This window comes from Panicum hallii, chromosome 9 (assembly GCF_002211085.1).
Source record: "Panicum hallii strain FIL2 chromosome 9, PHallii_v3.1, whole genome shotgun sequence".
Classification (NCBI taxonomy): Eukaryota; Viridiplantae; Streptophyta; class Magnoliopsida; order Poales; family Poaceae; genus Panicum; species Panicum hallii.
Genome location: NC_038050.1, coordinates 60,025,248 through 60,042,666, shown reverse-complemented (window position 1 = coordinate 60,042,666; position 17,419 = coordinate 60,025,248). Strand labels below are relative to the sequence as shown.

Sequence of the window (17,419 nt, the reverse complement as noted above, 5' to 3'; positions counted from 1 at the left end):
CCTCCTAGCTGCCCTCTGCGCTCTCTCTTCTTGGAAGTTCCTCATGTCCGGGCGATTCCGTTTCGCTTTCTCCGGCCGGGTGGTCTTCTTCCAAGTGGGCAGGGGCAGTGGTTGAGCCGTATACTCTTCCTGGGCTGATAATTCATCTCGTTGGGCCAAATAGAGCCCACCTCCATCGGGATGCATGTCGAAAGACGAATCGCAGGTAGCGGGGGATCGATCAACCGGGGAATCTGGGCTTATTATCCACACAAATAATCTGGTCTTCGAAAAAAAAAATCTTGCCTAGACTTTCAGCGAATTGGGCTGGGTCTAGTACACTAGCAGAGAGACATCACATGAGGGTCGTGCGCATACTCGTATCGCTACGTAGCAACGCATTTCGTAATGTTCTTACATTATAGTAATTTACCGTTTCGGAGCACCAAGCCCGTCTAGCTCAGTCGGTAGAGCGCAAGGCTCTTAACCTTGTGGTCGTGGGTTCGAGCCCCACGGTGGGCGATTTCTGCAATGTTTTTGCCATGTGGGAGACGGAGATTCATTTGTGGATCCCCACTCGACCACTCCCCAGCGAGCACTACATTTCTTTCTTTTTTTATCTCTCTTTAAATTTAAATGAGCCGAATGGGTAAACATAGTTTGAAGTTTGATCATGAAACTATGCCTCCCGCAGAGTTTTGAAGAACCAAATTCATCGTTCCGCCTAAGAATAGCATATGTGCAAGAGATACATCCACATCTTCTAATATATTTCTAAAAATTGGAACAATATCCCGAGATGGAAAGACAGAGAGCCTGTTGGCACAGCTTGAAATCTTCTAAGAGCAGCTCCAACAACAAAAAACAGTATGCTCTCTATAGCAATGTCCATGCAGGATATAGTGAATCTTGTAGATTACCTGTCCAACAGTCTATAGCTATAGTACAATCTCCTAAATTGGTGTGGGGTCCACCTGTTCATAATCCATGGCTTCATGCACAACTTTTTTTTTCTTGCTCCATTGTCTACGGAACGATCCCACAAAAGCTTTCGCCTATGTAGACACAGCTGACCGGATGCATGTCATATCAGCAGATTCTGAAAGAATGGCACAAAGCTTCGCATTGCAATCTGTGAGACATCAGTGGCAGCATCAACAGAAAATCTTATCAACATTCACCACTTGCACTATAGGAATTTGACCCCTTATTTGGGAGTACTACCATAATTTACAAATCGTCAACATTTCACCTACACAGACAGACCGACCTACCTTGTATCCACTGGAAAGTAAGCAAGGAAGTCACAGAAGAGCTTTAAGAACACCTAAAAGGTGGATATAGTAGCACCAGCAACTTATGTGCGAATGCAACAAACCTAAGCTTAGCTAAAATCCTTAAGCCTTCTCTTCAAAACGTCCATAGATTTCTTACGAGCGTTTTGCTTCACATTGCGGTTCGAAAGGCTCCCAAACAGACTGTCTGCAGAATCCTTGTACTTGTCACAAACGATGGCCACCTTCTTGTAGTCCAGTGATCCGTAGTTCCTCTGCCTTATCACCGGGTTCATAAAGTTCTCAGGCTGGCTACTGAGTAGGAGATTGACGAGCTGCCTAATTTCAACCAAACAATCTCTGAAAGTTGTTTCCTTGCCCAAATCCGACAGCCCTGTGCTGTCAAATTTCTCGTCTGCAAATGCCTCCAACATTTTCAAGTCGATATCAAGTCCTAAAACTGCATTGACAGTGAACCTTTTCACACCATCGTTTAAAAGTGTTGTCATTATAGAGTCCGATATGTGGCTAATTGCACCAGAAACCACCTTGTATAGAGCTTCCAAAGGTAGAATCGACTGGGCTGTTGATACTAGCGTTTCAAGATAGATCAGGACCTCATTCATGTAGTCATTCGCATCATCTGGGGCTTCCTCCGTGATCCAGTTAACATTTTCCAAAAGCACCATGAACTCGTCAACCTTGAAATTGGCCAGGTTTATTAGAGAATTATACACTGCATTCTGTGAGGCTTTTAGCACGGCTCGAGCAGTCAAACCAGAATGAGACCTCTCAGCAACTCGCTTGGGAATGCCGCACAAATGGGCAGAGTGCAAGAGGTACATATCACAAGCTTGGTCAAGAACAGATATATTACCAGCAAGTTGCATCATCTGTGACATGGCCAGCGAGCGAGCATATATCATGTTCAGAAGACTGTCGTTCAATACCTCAATCAACAGCCTGTCTAGGTACACTTTCACCACATCATAGATGTTCATGAGACCACCATATGACAAGTAGCTGACAGAATCCTCGATGAAGGACCGAACGATACGGCAAACCTCTGGAACAGAAGAGGAGAATGGTGCCACATATGGAAAATCAGGGATCGCATCATCGTGTTCCAGATGAAATGCTGTCACATTCATGTTATACTCATATTCCTTCTTTATAACCATCTGTTCATACGAGTCATTAGTGAGGATGTCATCTATCTGCTTCCGACACTCAAGAAGAAGCAATTGATGGTATTTATCCCTGCTTTTCTCAAGAACTTCAATCAACTGTGTGATTTGATAACCGTACTTGTTAACGGCTGTACCTAGAAGAGTGACATAGTCTTTTATGAGGAGGAAGTGGCTGGCTGTACGCATACGTGAGAACTGCTCCTCCAATATAGATGTTATCTTGGCAATAGCTGTCTCCCATGTTGTTTCCACTTGGCTCTCAGACAACAATCCATCTGCAGTTCGAAGAACACGTTCTTCAACGATAAAAAATCCAGCTACCTGAGAAAGGTAGGGTTGATGGGACTCCAGGAAGGGCTGTGAAATGGAAATCTGCATGTCCAAGTTGAGTTGCATGAGCCTGTTCTTGTAGTAATAGTCTCTGAACTTCTCCCCTATACCAAGACATATGTGCATGTGATGCGCCCGGTACACTGGTGTGACATCAAAATCTAATGCTGATTCTTCTTCTTTATTCTCCAGATTTAAGGAATAGAGATGCTCATCTGGTCCAGCATGGCTATGCCCTTCAGCTTCTCTCTGCCGGGCTCGCATTTCCTCATCTTTCTGGCGCGCTAAGGAAGCCTGGCTTATTGAGACCTGGCCAATCTGCTTGGCCATTCTTCTGATATGAACAAGCCAGTCATTGAACTCGCTACAAACTTTCTTCTCAATGTGCAGCTTTATCAATGGTATCTGTCTCGCCACCACCTTTTTAAGAAGCTTCAAAGGAATACTATTCAAGTAGCCCTTCTGGATCAAGTCTAACGTCTTCAGTGCAGGATGAAACTTAGCTTCTGCAATATAATTATTGCATGTCATGCACAAGCTGAAGACCTTGACACAAATCTTCAGTGTTGTTATGGCCTCCCCTACGTTTTTCTTGACAGAATATATCTCAAGAAGTTCATCAAGCTTAAACAGTAGGGCAGTAGAAGCCTCTTGCAGGTGAGAATTCTCACCAGAGAGCATGCCCTTCAGCTCCTCAGCGTCGACCAACACACCACGTAGTTCGTCGACAGCAACGATGAAATCCTCATAGTGAAGTCTACATAGCTCTTCAATCTCAACTTCCTTCTTCTTCACAATGCTTCTAAGATTCTGCATGAGAGCTTCAGGTTTCCCAGATTCGAACGAATGGCGAATGATGGGACCCAAATCCTCACCATTTGCAATAAATGCAGCAATGCCCAAACCAAGACCTCCATCTCCACTGTCCACTATAGTCCTCTTCTTTGGTGGAGCAGACATTGTTCAACTGTAAAAAAGAACAAACAGGTATATTGTTTCATTGCGGATGTAGCAGTGCATAAATGGGTAGCATCACAATTCATAAGACGGTTCACGTTACAGCCAAAATAAAGAAGGCTTGGGACAGCCAGACAGCTACACAAGAGCTTACTTGTTCCAGTTTTCTTCTCGGTGGACACAACCATACACTATAGTAGCAAAGGCAGATCAGATTGTCTTATGATCAATTAAGGGTATATAGGGTATTGACTTTGCTAAAATAGCCCTTTATAACACAAGCAAAAAAAAAACGACTTTTCCAATATTCACGGTCAAATTTGAATTTGTAATCATCTAAATATATTAGCTATATTGACAACCAACATATTTAGTCGAATCTGTAGACTGGTATTAACCAATGTATTTATGTTAAAAGACTGAAATCTCTAGCCAGGTATTTTCAAAATTTAAAGACTAAAACATTTAATATGCCATAGATAACAATGTATGCAAAGGATAATGAATTAAGCAATTGCTCATAGAAAGATATTCATGATAGACAATGCTGGAAAGGTTACCACTAAATCAATAGAAAATGTTAAATTAAGGATCCCTTAAGTTTGCCAAGGTGTAACTTTCATCCCTTAGTTTCAATTGGTGTAAATAAATCTCTTAACTAATTAAACTGGTACATAAATCATCCGTATGTTGGCTTAACAACTGTTTAGTGCAATTTTGACAACACTTTAGGACAAATAATCATTTGAAAATCACTGCTTAACTACGTCATGATTGCTAGAGTGAAATAAGCTTCTTGATGCACCTACTAATAAGAAACAAGAATAGATTCTTACTCAGTTTGTATGTTAAGTTAAACAAATCACTATAACAATCCGATGAAAATCGGTTTTGTTAATTTTCCCTAAAAAATGTCTTTCCCCTTTGTTACCACCCGAACCCTTGCCGGCTGCCAGATGGCACCTAAACAATTGTTAAGCCGAGATGTGAATTAGTGCACTGGTTTAGTCAGTTAAGGGATTGATTTGCACTAGACGAAAGTCACACTTTGCGATTGTTAAGGGATGAAAAATACCCTTTTCATTAAATTAAACCACTTCTACTAAAGAAAATAGCACCTACAGATGCACGGAAATGAAAGTGGAGGGAAAAAACCTCAATTTGATTATTGGCCGTCTGCTTAGATGTACCACGGAGGAACAATCTCTAATACGAAAGGTAAATTATCAACTCTACCAGACTGAAGAAGGAATAATCGCACGAACCACAACTAGAAGAAACACTCAAAATTATTAGCGACAGCAACTCAGCATCACAACGGGGGTAAAGAACAGAAATCTTACGGTGCAATAACACCCAGCCTTCGCCGCAGGATCCCGGCGTCTTCTCTGTTCAGAGCATATAGCAGCACTGCAACCAACCACGCATCGCCACCAACACGCTGCGATGTTAGAAACAGCAGCACCATCAGAATGGCGGACGAGCCGACGGCCGCGGGGAATTTGGATTGGCTCCAAGAACCGGCCTGATTACCGAAATCGACGAGGAGCAAGCTACCGCCGGGCTCGGCCGCGCCGGCGCCAGGGTCCGCGGAGGAGGAGGCGAGCCGGAAGGAATGGAACACGATTGGGGATGAGAGAGAGAGAGAGAGAGAGAGAGAGAGATGGCCGGTTTTCCATTTGTGAGGCCGAACAAGGCGCGGATGGATCCACGAGACGCGCGCGCGCGCCCCGCTTACCGATTCTCCGCCCTCCCTTTTCCTTCCGCAATGCCAGACACAGATCAACGGAGGGAGACGAGCCGGCGGTTTTTTTTCTTTTTTCGATTTAGACGATGAACCACACACACTCCATTTTTAGAATGTCCCTACTCTTAACAAGTGGAAAGGAGGATTAGTAATCGCAGATTTCAAATCCGTGTATCCATTTAAAGATAGAGTAAAGTATGTTTTACCCCTCTAAATTTGTGGCTGAGTTTGGATTCTAAAATTAAAAATTTCATATTAACTATTTCAGAATGGTTTTGCTAACGTGGCAATGGACTTAATATTAACTATTCCAGAATGATTTTTTACCGATCAAATCCTACCTACTTTTTAGGTGCTAACTATTTCAGAATGATTTTTCACCGATCAAATCCTACCTACTTTTTAGGTGCTTTGACTGATATGCGGGATCCATAGCTTAGCTACAGGTGTGGCTATACGTGAGGACTGGAGGGGTGAAGCTCACCACCGGCGGTGAGGTTGTGCCTACCAGCTACAACATGATGAGATAAAACTAAAGTAAGGTGTCGTAGTCTCGTGGAGCATGGTCAGTTGGAAGCGGCCGGCGACATAAGCAAAACCATCATAGAAAACTGTTTGGAAATGGTTAAGGTGTAGTTTGTCGAGTTTTGATACGTGAGGTATGCAAGATTTTTGGTTGTTGAGTTCGAGGTGTTTTTTAAATTTAGTGACAAGTTTAGGGGTAAAGCGGACTTTATTTTTAAAGAAATGTTTGTACCATTGTGATCATTGTATTTGTATCACCAACATAAGATACATATGGCATATTTTTGTCATAAAATTTTCAAAGATATATAAATTGCCTGCATTTGAATAAAAGATCCTAGACCAACTCAATTAAAATACTCAAGTGATTTTTCAACGTGACATAAAACAAGCAATACAAAAGTTTGACATATTCAACTTGATTGCCCTGCCCCTTTTAACGCATTTCACAGGTATCGAAGCAATGCATACTCACATGCATGTGATTGAACTGAAGTTTTCTGCTCTCATCAATCCTGTAGGCCCCATATCCAGTTAACTTAAGGATCACCGCACCACGTGCTGTTTCCCCCAAACGAAAAGGAGAAAGCAGGGACAGGGAAGAGGGGAAAAAAAGTTAATTGAGATTCTTGCGGGGCCGTCTGTCCTTGAGCTAACGGCGGATCAGATCGGATGGCAATCATGACTTGAAGCTTGAGAGTCAACAATCCTATCATCCACTGGATCACCACCACTTCAATTCCTCCAGAAAAAGGGCCCTCATTCTCCTCAGCATCTCCCCCTTCTCTTTCTCTGTATGTTAAGCCGGCCAAGTAGGACCTGCCTGGGGGCTGGGGTGAAGGTTAAAGATTACTTGCTCTCCTTTTTTCCTTTTGAAATTAAGGCAGGAGCACTGCCGATGCATTTAAAAAGGAAGCATGCGAGTTCAACAACAGAGAAATATTACATAAAACTTTAAAACTCCTCTACTCATGGAAAAAGAAACTAAAACACCACGGGTGTCCCACAGGCCACCCTCCTCAAGTTAACTTCTTCTTTGACCAATTGAACCACGTGATGCGGCTGTATTACTTGCGCTCCTGTGATTTAAAACCCAAACCAAAAACATGTGGAGTTTGTAAATTTTGCAGATCAAAGGTTATAAATTTTCCGACTATTTGCCACTGGATTACTCTGCTGTGCTCCAAGTCCCCAACCCTAGTCTGTTTGGATTACAAAAGCTGCAATGATATATAACAACCCACACGGAAAAAGATCTTATAAGCTACTCCCTCCATCCATTTTTATAAGATATAGTATAACATGGCACGGTCTTCCAAATAATACTTTGATCATTCATTTATCATATATTATATCGCTTATGATTATAAACTTATAATTATGGTAAAGTATATTTAATTACGAATTCAATCATATAAAGTTTATATTATAAAAATAAAAAATTAATAGTCAAATTATTGGTCAAAGATTATAAAGTTTGAATCTTGATATGCGTGTGCGCCTTATAAAAGTAGATGGAGGGAGTAAATTGGAGTGTTTTCCAAAGGCAATTACAATTATTTTTTCTACATTCTTGGATATTATGAGATAATTTAGCAAAGCCATAATAACAGTAAAATGTACATAAGTTGGTCGAGATTCTCACGGTTCCCATAATGCAACAGAAAAAACTGAAATTAATGTTTGAAATTCTAGAGCTCAGCAAGAAGTGCCAGGGACTAGGGGATAACACATGAGAATTTTAATTAAAAAATCCACATATGCAGAAATTTTCACTTAATATTGGACCAAGAATGTTTGAACAAGAGTAGTTCCTGAAAGCACACTATCAATCTTTTGAGCCGTGTTGTAAAAGTTACACTTGGCTAGTAAGAATCTGTATATATTACAAAGGCACGCCGACTATAATAACAAAGATAAAATAAGTAAAGGTCTAAAAGCGACATAGTTTACTGCAAATTAAACCAACGGATGGAATTGGATGCGATGCGTGCAAGCAACACCACCAGAAAGGGAAAACTGAAAAGTCATCCTGATCCACACTAATCCTAAACTTTCAAACTATGTTTTGTATATATTGTTAACTACTATGATAACCTTGCTTTCAGCTTCCCATGTATTATTTGCCGATCAGATTTTGGTCAATAGATTAACTTATCTCTAGCATGCCTTGGCCAAGTTGGAACCTTGAGCAAGGTATAAAAAATTCCAGTTGATGCACTCCCTTCTTCCCACTAGTAACTACACATCACTTTCATGCTCATATCTCCATAAACCAATGACTGACAAGTAGTTTGCTTTCTGATAAATCTAAGATGCATTTATTTATTGAAACCACTTTTTTCGTGACGAATCTGGGGAAAATACCTCGTGCACCAGATATATATTACCACAGATTTTATGAGCAGGAAGCGTAGAGCACACAGAAAATCATACTTCTCTGTTGCAAATAGAGTGGATGTTGTGGAACAAACATAAGACACTGAGATCGCATGAATAACTAAAAAAATAGAGACACCTTTTCTCTAAAAATTGCCTAGAAGATATAGCATTCACTCCAGGATTGGAGGCCCGTTAGCAACAACTGATGACTTGTGTTCATGGATAAATGTATAATCTCCTGTGATTTGTACTATGTTAGCAGATCATATTACTATTTTACCCAACATCTCATCGCATTAAGGATTTGTTTGAATAGTCAGCTATTAGACCAATTCACTCATTCATCACTCCAAACAGATCATACCTTCGAATTTAGCAAGCATAAGCTCGAATGAAAAACAAGTATGTGCAATACCTGCTCGGAAAATAATAATATGAAGTACCTTAGAAGTTTAGAAGCGAATGTGTCAGTACCTCCTACTAGTGTGTCCAGCCCGAGTAGCACGAGGTTATCCGTAACCACGCGCTAAGCTTTTGGGCAACAAGGCGTACGGCCCGGGCCTGATGGCTGGGGGCACGGTCTCCGGACCTCCCTCCACGCCCTGGCAGGTCCGGTGCCTCCGCGTGCCCGTAAGGACAATGTGCTCAGGAACGGCTGTCACGAGGCCGGGCCACTGCGGGGTGGTCCTGAGCCCCCACGTGAAGAGGCCGGACCCCCAGGGGCATGAGCGCCTGGGCCTGCCAGGGGGGCCGGACCTCCTATCCCTCCGGGGAGGAGGTCCGGTGCCGCCACGTGTCCCTGCAGGAGCGCCTGCTAAACCAGCGCCGCCGCGTGTCCGGAGGGTTCCAGTCTTCTACGAGAAGCCAACCCAACTACCTCGTTAAATGCGGGTGGTTGGGGTGAGCGTGCCCGAGACAGGGCATGGGCTGCCCTCTAACACGGCGGGCAAGTATGGCCGACATCATGGTAAACCCGCCAGTTACCGAGGCGGCACGTCATGTCACCGCGCCGCATGCGTGGGCAAGGGACGAATAGTCACATCACAGCGCCGCGCACGTGAGCAAGAAATCATTATGACCTGCTACAGGAAGGCCACGACGTGCACAGCTACAGTGTGAAAAGGCTACAGCACGGCAGGTCAGTGTAGCTCCTTCGCCTGTCAGCAGGAGCTGACTCTCCAGCGACAACACGACCCCCACTATGCTGATAGGACGGCACAAGACCAAATCCAGACGGAGGACACGCACGGAGGCTGATGAGGAAGATCTCCGGATCTGAGGCATTAAAGGCTCCAATGTGTACGTATGTTGCCGGGTCCATCTGTCGGGACCCCGCTCAGTGTACGCGCTCCCCTTGAGCCTATAAAAAGGAGAGCGCACATATTAGAACACAGGCTCTCTCAAGCTCGCTCAGGTGCTCTCTCAAGCTTAGGCACACCCGCACGGGCTTACTTAGGTTCACTTAAGTTCCACGAACACACAAGATTCGCAAGCTCAGGCAATACAACACAAAGTGAACGTAGGGTTTTACGCTCCGGCGGCCTGAACCACTCTAAATCCCTTGTGTGCTTTCCGTGTTCATACGCCTCTTGATCTAGCGTTCCTTGACTTCCTCAAACTCATCCTAAACTAGGATTAGGCGGGTGCAATCCGTCACCCGGCTGGAGAAATCCTCCGACAGAATGTATTGGAGTATATTATGAATATCTCTATATTAGGTAGATTAGGTAGATTAGGGTTGTATCCGTATCCTACCGTATCCGTACGAGAGGCTCCTTGCTCTCCAAGTCATATATCCTTATATATATCGGCCTAGGCCTCAGTGCAATCAATCCACCGTACACCAATTCTATTATTCTACATGGTATCACGAGTTTAGATTTTAATCCTTGATGATAAATCCTACACACCGCTTGCTTCCGTATCGCACGCCCCAGGGAGATCGATCTCCGCCAGGGGCAGCGCCCTTGTCTCAAGGCGGATCACATTTTTCTGGCCGTCGTCATCGTCATATCGTCGTCTAGCAGAGCAGTTTGTCTTCTTCGATCCATAGAGTCGTGTTGCCATCTATGTGTGGCTCTACTTCGCTTGGGTCCTCGTCAGGCTCCGTGGTGGCTCTTGTCGGGCTCCGTCATGGCCGAGCCTCTCCATCCCCATGAGAGGGGCACCGCGCCCTGCCCAGTGTCCCCGCTGCTGGACGGCCTTGCTCCTCTGCCGACCAAAGATTCTCATCTTCTACTCTCTCTCTCTCTCTCTCTCTCGCTCTCTCTCTCTCTCTCTCCGCTTGATGCTTTCGTGCAACATGAGAGAGGAGATTATGAGTTGATCCGCTCAGTGCATGGATGAAGAACAAGGCTACGTCCACGGGGTTTGAACATAGATTTACTGCCGCTGTTGTGTGTTTTTATTTTCTTCACCCGATTAGATATTGGGATTGAGCACCGTCCGTCAACCTCACGCCTCTACTTCAACATCGGCGGCGCCGACTTCACCGGCTTCTTCCTCATCTACGACTATGTGGCATGGTGAGATGGACAGCGCCCTAGGGGACGCCCGTTTGCACCGCCCACCTCACCACTTCGTCCGCGCGTCGATCTTCGCCGGCTCATCGTCGCCTCCACTGATCAGGACGTCTTCACCGACTTCACCCATCGTCGCCTCGCCTCGTGCACACTCGATCTGATCAACCGACATGCGTGATCCACCCGACTCCCGTGACATCCGTCCTCGTCGTGCGCGGCTCCACCCCGAGCATGGAGGGTTGCCGCTGTGTCGCCTCTTCGAGCAGCAACGGTGCCACCCGTGGTCTCCTTCGCTGTTGCATCCTCACTGCCACTGACCACGTCCACGACCTCGTTGTCAACTATGCGTCGCTGTGCATCGTGCACATGGCCTTCGTCAAGCTAATCGAGTGTTGCGTCGTCTTCTTCGAGCACCGCAGCCGCTTCCCACGGATTGTTCGGCCCTAACGTCGACCATCCGCCTCCCCTCTCTGACTCATTTCATTTAGCACAACCTCATCGCCAGCGTCGCCGTCTCTTCCCCTACTACTTCTTCTACTCCGGCAAGCAAGCTGCATCGACATCTTCTGCCCCGTTGTCGTTCTTCTACGCCTGCAACCGCCGTGGAGGCTTTTTCCACTGGTCCCTCAGACAATGGCGTGTCTGGTTGTGCCCTCTACCTTGCACGTCCAATATTGGTAACAACGGTGCGTGCCTTTGCCTTCAACGCATTCTCAGGCCTGGCAAACCCGGCGCACGTGTCGCCACGGCAGCCTTAACCTCATCCTCGTCCTCGGCGTCGATCTTCCTCCCCGACAACTACCTCGACGCGTCACCGTCTTCGTTTATGGCGCTTTCTCTTATGCGCCACCACCTCTGGCGCCCACCATGGCGCGCCCACGACTTCATGAGCGGCTACCTCGACTTCAGCATCCTCGGCTGCTTCAACGACCACGGCTACCATACGCACAACATCCATGACCATGGCTAACCTCATCTCGCTACCTCAACATCTGCATAAAGGGCTATCATCTGCATGAGGATTCGCCAGTTTTCTCGAGTCACAACATTCATAATGTACCGACGTTATGTCTGCGCGGGGAGGGGGGGATGTCAGTCCGTCAGCTTCTTCTCCAGTCTCACCATCCGCAATACTCCCGTTATGACTGCGGGAGAATATTAGAGTATATTAGGGATATCTCTATATTAGGTAGATTAGGATTGTATCTGTATCCTACCATATCTGTAGGAGAGACTCCTTACCCTCCAAAATCATGTACTCCTATATGTACCGGCCTAAACCTCAATGCAATCAATCCATTATACACCGATTCAATTATTCTACATAATGATTTCTAAGAGTGTAGTCATGTACTGTATCCTGATCTCCCATTATTGCAAGATTGACTTAGGTTTTTAACCTTGAATTGAAATTTTTATTCTCATCACTCATATCATATCTTCCAGATGACTAATTAGTTTTATTGTTATTTCAAGCAAAAAAAATTCTGGCATTGATTTGTAACTTGCAAAAAAAAATTGCAGGTCAAGTATGGTGACCCGTGACTTGAGCATTTGCGATAAACAAAAGATAAGAAGATCAAAAGGTAAAATAAGACCTTAAGATAAAGTGGAGCCGCAGCTACTGCAGGAAAGTGAAATAAAAAAATTAAACCACTGTCGTATTCCTATCAGGACATCGCATCATGGGGTGATGCTGGATCTGGACTTTATTGGAATCAAGTTGATATAAACAATAGCGTTAGCCTATTTTCGATACATGTCAAAAGTACAAACAAAAAAAATCATGTTGCGCACTTTATGTTTTAAAATTAAGATATCTTGTTTTGAAGTGGGGCAAGACTGTTCGTACACCTATACCATTGGCCTGCTACTGATAGGAGATTACCTTGAGAAATGATCATTTGCCCCCGCAAAGCCCAGCATATTCTTGGAAGGGTTGGTACTTAGGCACAAGTCGCTGGCCATTGGCCTATACCATTTGCCTGCTACTGATAGGAGATTACCTTGTTTTTACAACTGTGGCCAATCTAACAATTCGCCTTTTTTTCTGTGTTCTCTGCAATTACAGAATTAGTTCTTTAAAACATGATACATATTTCGTGAAAATACTGGGTGAAGGATTCTTTGCAACTGTACTAGCAGCCCTCCTGCAATCACTTCGACAAATAACCCTGTTGGAGGTAAAGGAGGTGAACTGCATGTCTGCTGTCTGCATCTCCCAAGAATGTTTTCCGGACACCCATGCCATGCACGCCATGGTTCAGAGAGAAAGGCCATGCCAACCTTTTGAAGATGACATCGTGCAGCCATTGCTGCAGCTTGCGGTGGGCGGAGCACAAGAGCGGTCAAAAAAGGCTTGGCATGCTCCCTTCCCTTCCTTTTGGTGACCAGATACTGGTCAAGTGCAGCATGATTGGAACCGGGGAGGCCTGCCAGATAAAGATCTCTTTTCTCGGTGATTGTAACTTTCTGCTGTGGTATTGCGATTGGTTGCGCATGCTTTTTAGGCTTCGTACTAGTATTTTCTCGGAATCATGGAGGCGCCTCTCTAGCCCTAGATTCTAAAGATTTCTTAAAGGTAAAGATGCCACTTTGGTCCCAGATCAAAGATAAGTTTCATCAGCTAGGCTAATCACAATGAAATTTTCATATTCCTATTTCCAAGAATATCACGTCAACTTAGGAATGAATGAAACATTATGCTTCAATGGAGAGTTTCATTTTACTGTTTCCAAAACTAACCAGTGTAATTAAATGCTAGTTGATCTATTGGCGCACGGGATCCCCATGAAACAACGGCGGTCACAGTAGTCATTTCACGCTATTTCCACCATCTTGGAAACGAGTTAGCAGAGTGTCGTGGGGATGAAACTGGTTCCTTCTCTTCCCTCATTAAATCAGTGCCACATCATTAAAAATGTTGATGTATCATGATAATTAGTGTCATAAAACTCATCATAAAACCCCATTGTAATTAGCCTTGGTTACCCGAAGCGTGCATGATAAATTTCAGTGACGAAGTGCTCAACACAAGACGTAAGCTTTGGTGGCCAATACTCCAGGATGGTCTGCCCAAAGGAAAAACTAGTAGTTTCTTCGCAAGAGGTATTTGTCCCATTGACACGTGGATCTGATCTACTGAGGAGTCTAATCTGCCCGGGGTCTTGTTCGGTCGGAAGGGAATTGAAGAAAATTAGGGAGGTTAGGAGGGATTAAATTATCAACAAATCAAAATTTCCCTCGATTCCCGATCTACCTCAATCCCTTTGTGAAAGGGATTAACTGAACAAGGAGTGGAGGATCTTAGTTGCGCTCCACTTTGTTCTTTCTACGGCTCGTTGAAACCATTATTATCCTGATTACGGCTCGTTGAAACCATAATCTTTTTTTTTTTGAAACCATTGTCAATCATTGCTTGTGCATTGGATCCAGATTATTTTTTTCAGGGCCGTACTTTTCACAGGCGAATCTTACGGAAAACCCCACGTCGACTTTAGCAAGGAGGCGCCTGCTACGACAAACATGCCCTCGCCATAAAAGGAGCGAGCGATGAAAAAGCGCTTTACAGTTTTCCCTGACGCTCTCTGACCTCTGCTACAAAAAAAATTCAGGGCAAATCCAAATTCCAACGAGGTGCTGCAATCATCATCCAATGCCGGATTTTTGCAGAAAGTGGTGTGATGCTGCTGCTGCGAGAGAGAGAAAAGTCTCGGCAAAAAGAGTGCTGCTGGAAAGAAGCAATGGTGGCGTTGGCGTAGCAGACCAGCAGGGGAAGGGCGGCATTCAGATTCAGGCGAGCAAGCCTGACGAGAGAAAGGCAAGCAGGGCGGCAGCGTGGACAAGGAGGAGGGCAAAGGGCATTCATCTCAGGGAGGCAAGCAAAGGCGCAAAGCAGCTTGCCCAATCATGGAAAGCGCCCGCAGATTCTATGCATGAGCTCGCAAAAGATCATTGCTTTCCGTGGCAGCGTAAAGCAGAGGTGAAATCAAGGAAAATTTTGCTCCGTAGCTCTGCTTCGAACATCCTAGAATTTTCTTGGATTTTGGGGGCCCATCGTAGCATATTGGCAGTGGCGTGCATCATCACTGAATTCCGTTCTCGATCCGTAACAGAAAGAAACTTTTTTTCTTCCGTCATTTTTGGTGAAAGATGCCAAGTGATATATACTATTAGTTTGACACCGACAAAGCAGTTTGAAACAACCTCTGCCAGTATCATCAGTTTTGAGTTTCAGATAGAGAATTTCAGAACAACCTCTCACACACTCTTGTGAGTTGCTGTTGCATCGTCCATAAATTGCATCAAAATGCATTATCACATACTAGCTCATAGCAACAAGATGATTAACATCAGCTACAAGAATATCATGAGTTGAGAGGATTTGCTCTTGCTCATATGTAACAGTAGTAGTCGTAATGGAGGTAGATAAGGTAGATCGGAGTACGTCGATAGATACAAGAACAGCTCAAGTCAAAGAGGGAGAGGAGAGAGGAGAGAGGAAGGAGGTCGGTCGGTCCCTGGCTAGCTAGCTAAGAGATGAGATGATGAAGTCGTCAGTCGAGGCCGGACCTGATCCGCTTGTGGCCGCCGCCGGCCTGCCGGACGGTGCCGACGGATCCGCCCTCGGACGCCGCGCGGCCGCCGCCGCCGGAGGCGGCGAAGAGCGAGGAGAGATCGGCGTAGAGGTCGACGACGCGGCGGATGTTGTTGTTGAGCTCCCGGATGAGGCCGACGTTGCGGGAGAGGTCGCCGGGCACCTTGGACTCGTGGTTCTGGTTGATCTCGTTGATGAGGACGCGGTTCTGGTCCAGCAGGCTCTGCACCTGCACGAAGCTCGTCTGGAACGCGTGCAGGACCTTGGTGTCCACGCCGGCCCCCGCGCCGCCGCCGCCGCCGCCGAACCCCGACAGCGTCGTCTCGCCGCCCTCCATGATGGGATCGGATGCGCTCTCTCCTCTCCTTTCCCTTTAGCTCCGCTTCGTCGTCTTGTTGCTGGCGTGCTGCGCCTGAATTCTTGGAGGACTTGTCAGCTTCTGCAGAGTCTGCAATGAGAACGGGGAAATTCGTGAGAATGAGGCTGCAGAATTCTCGCTAGGAGATGCCGCGATAAGGATGGATGTGTGTTCACTTGTTCACTAAGATTGCATTTTTTAAATTCGAGTGGTTGTGGCTTGGGCAATCAAGAATTGGCGGCCATTACTGGTGGTCTCGGCAAAGCAAAGGGGCGGAGACAGTTTCACTGTTGGGGCATGGGAGGACAGGGTACTGTGCTACAAGATCAGATGTACTTGGCGAATCTTTCTAGCTTGGGCCCGAAAAAATCGACAAAAATTTGGGAAGCAGCGCGCGAGATTTTCCGTCGTTTTTTCTCCCTCTCTCATCGAATGGAGAAGGTTAATCCGGCGAAACAAGAAAGAATTCGGAGAAACGCAATCAAAGGCGTCAGATTTTGTTTGGGGGAAAAGATTAATGATGATGAATGAATGAATATAAAAAGGTCAAATTGATCGATGGCGTCGCGTAGCGAGAGGGGCGGCTCGGGCGAACGACTGAGATCCGACGAGTTGGGCGCAGAATTCCCGTGAGCACGTGGAGATGGCCTCCGGAGGCAGGCAAAAGGGGGGAAACGAATCGGTTGCTGCGGGGCCACGGACCGCGAAGAAACCGGGCCAAATCGCGGCGAAATCCGCGGAGGAATCGCCGGATTCGGACGGGAAGGGAGATCGGCGGGGCGAAGGGATTCGGGCGCAAGCGCATCGGAGCCGACGGATTCGTGTTGGACGAGGGCAGCCGGAAGAACCAATCCGACCCCAGTCAACCCAGCATCAGGACGAAGACGAACAGGAAGATGAATAAAAACGGAGGGTGCAGGGGATATGAGAGGAGGAGAGAAGGCGGGCGGTGGCGCTTACCTCGGTGCTACCCGGTAGCGTCTTCGGGGAGGAGGCAGTCGGAGAACTCAGATCATGGGAGACGGAAGGAGCATCGCACCGGGGGAGCGAGAGGAGAGGGGCGGCGGAGGGAGAGGGGTGGATGAAGTAAAGAGGGGGGCGGGGGGAGGTGGATGACGATGGACAGGGGGGAGATCAGGAGATCCTCAGACACACGAAACAGGCAGCCAGGCAGGCCGGCCCGGCCCCCTCTCTCTCTCTCCTGTTTTGCTCTGCTTTTTTTATTGCCCAGTGTGCAGAGGGAGAATCTTTTGCTAGAGAGAGAGAGGGAGAGAGAGAGAGGGAGATTTGTGGCACGTTTCGCCTTGCAAAGCTCGCGATGGATGCGCTGTGCGTGCCTGCCCCCTGATATTTCTGCCGATGCAGTGGAACCCGTTCAATTCCAGGAATTCAGAATGTTTTTATATTGGGTCGTGGCCAGAATCTGACGGACATCGCACCCTGTTGCAGTTCATCAAAGTCGGGTTGAATGAATGAATGCCGGGCAATTGTAATTCTACCACATTTTTAACTTTTTACCCTTCCATGCATGGTCAAGTTCAGTTCCCTGGGATGTCAG

The 17,419-nt window shown here is 46.1% G+C and overlaps 2 protein-coding genes and 1 non-coding gene across 5 annotated transcripts; 1 reads left to right on the top strand and 2 right to left on the bottom strand.

Annotated features, from left to right (window-relative positions):
- The first annotated feature begins 428 nt into the window (after window positions 1–428).
- Window positions 429–501, top strand: TRNAK-CUU. Its single transcript has one exon. It is a non-coding gene; the product is annotated as a tRNA-Lys (tRNA).
- A 586-nt stretch (window positions 502–1,087) lies between these two features.
- On the bottom strand, window positions 1,088–5,419 carry LOC112873028 (exocyst complex component SEC15A-like). 3 transcript variants are annotated; one of them, XM_025936061.1, is made up of 4 exons: window positions 5,264–5,419; window positions 5,074–5,171; window positions 3,445–3,740; window positions 1,088–3,279 (listed from the first exon to the last, which is right to left on the bottom strand). In XM_025936061.1, exons 3-4 carry the CDS (start codon window positions 3,731–3,733, stop codon window positions 1,364–1,366), a joined length of 2,205 nt encoding a protein of 734 aa, XP_025791846.1. In that variant the 5' UTR covers window positions 3,734–3,740; window positions 5,074–5,171; window positions 5,264–5,419; the 3' UTR covers window positions 1,088–1,363. The 3 variants fall into 3 exon arrangements, with proteins under 3 accessions (XP_025791846.1, XP_025791845.1, XP_025791843.1); XM_025936060.1 differs by having other exon boundaries at window positions 1,088–3,583; window positions 3,649–3,740; XM_025936058.1 differs by having other exon boundaries at window positions 1,088–3,740.
- Window positions 5,420–15,151: 9,732 nt separating this feature from the next.
- LOC112878028 (protein ELF4-LIKE 3-like) lies at window positions 15,152–17,067 on the bottom strand. The gene is made up of 2 exons (XM_025942411.1): window positions 16,822–17,067; window positions 15,152–15,951 (listed from the first exon to the last, which is right to left on the bottom strand). Exon 2 carries the CDS (start codon window positions 15,838–15,840, stop codon window positions 15,463–15,465), a length of 378 nt encoding a protein of 125 aa, XP_025798196.1. The 5' UTR covers window positions 15,841–15,951; window positions 16,822–17,067; the 3' UTR covers window positions 15,152–15,462.
- Between the last annotated feature and the right edge of the window lie 352 nt (window positions 17,068–17,419).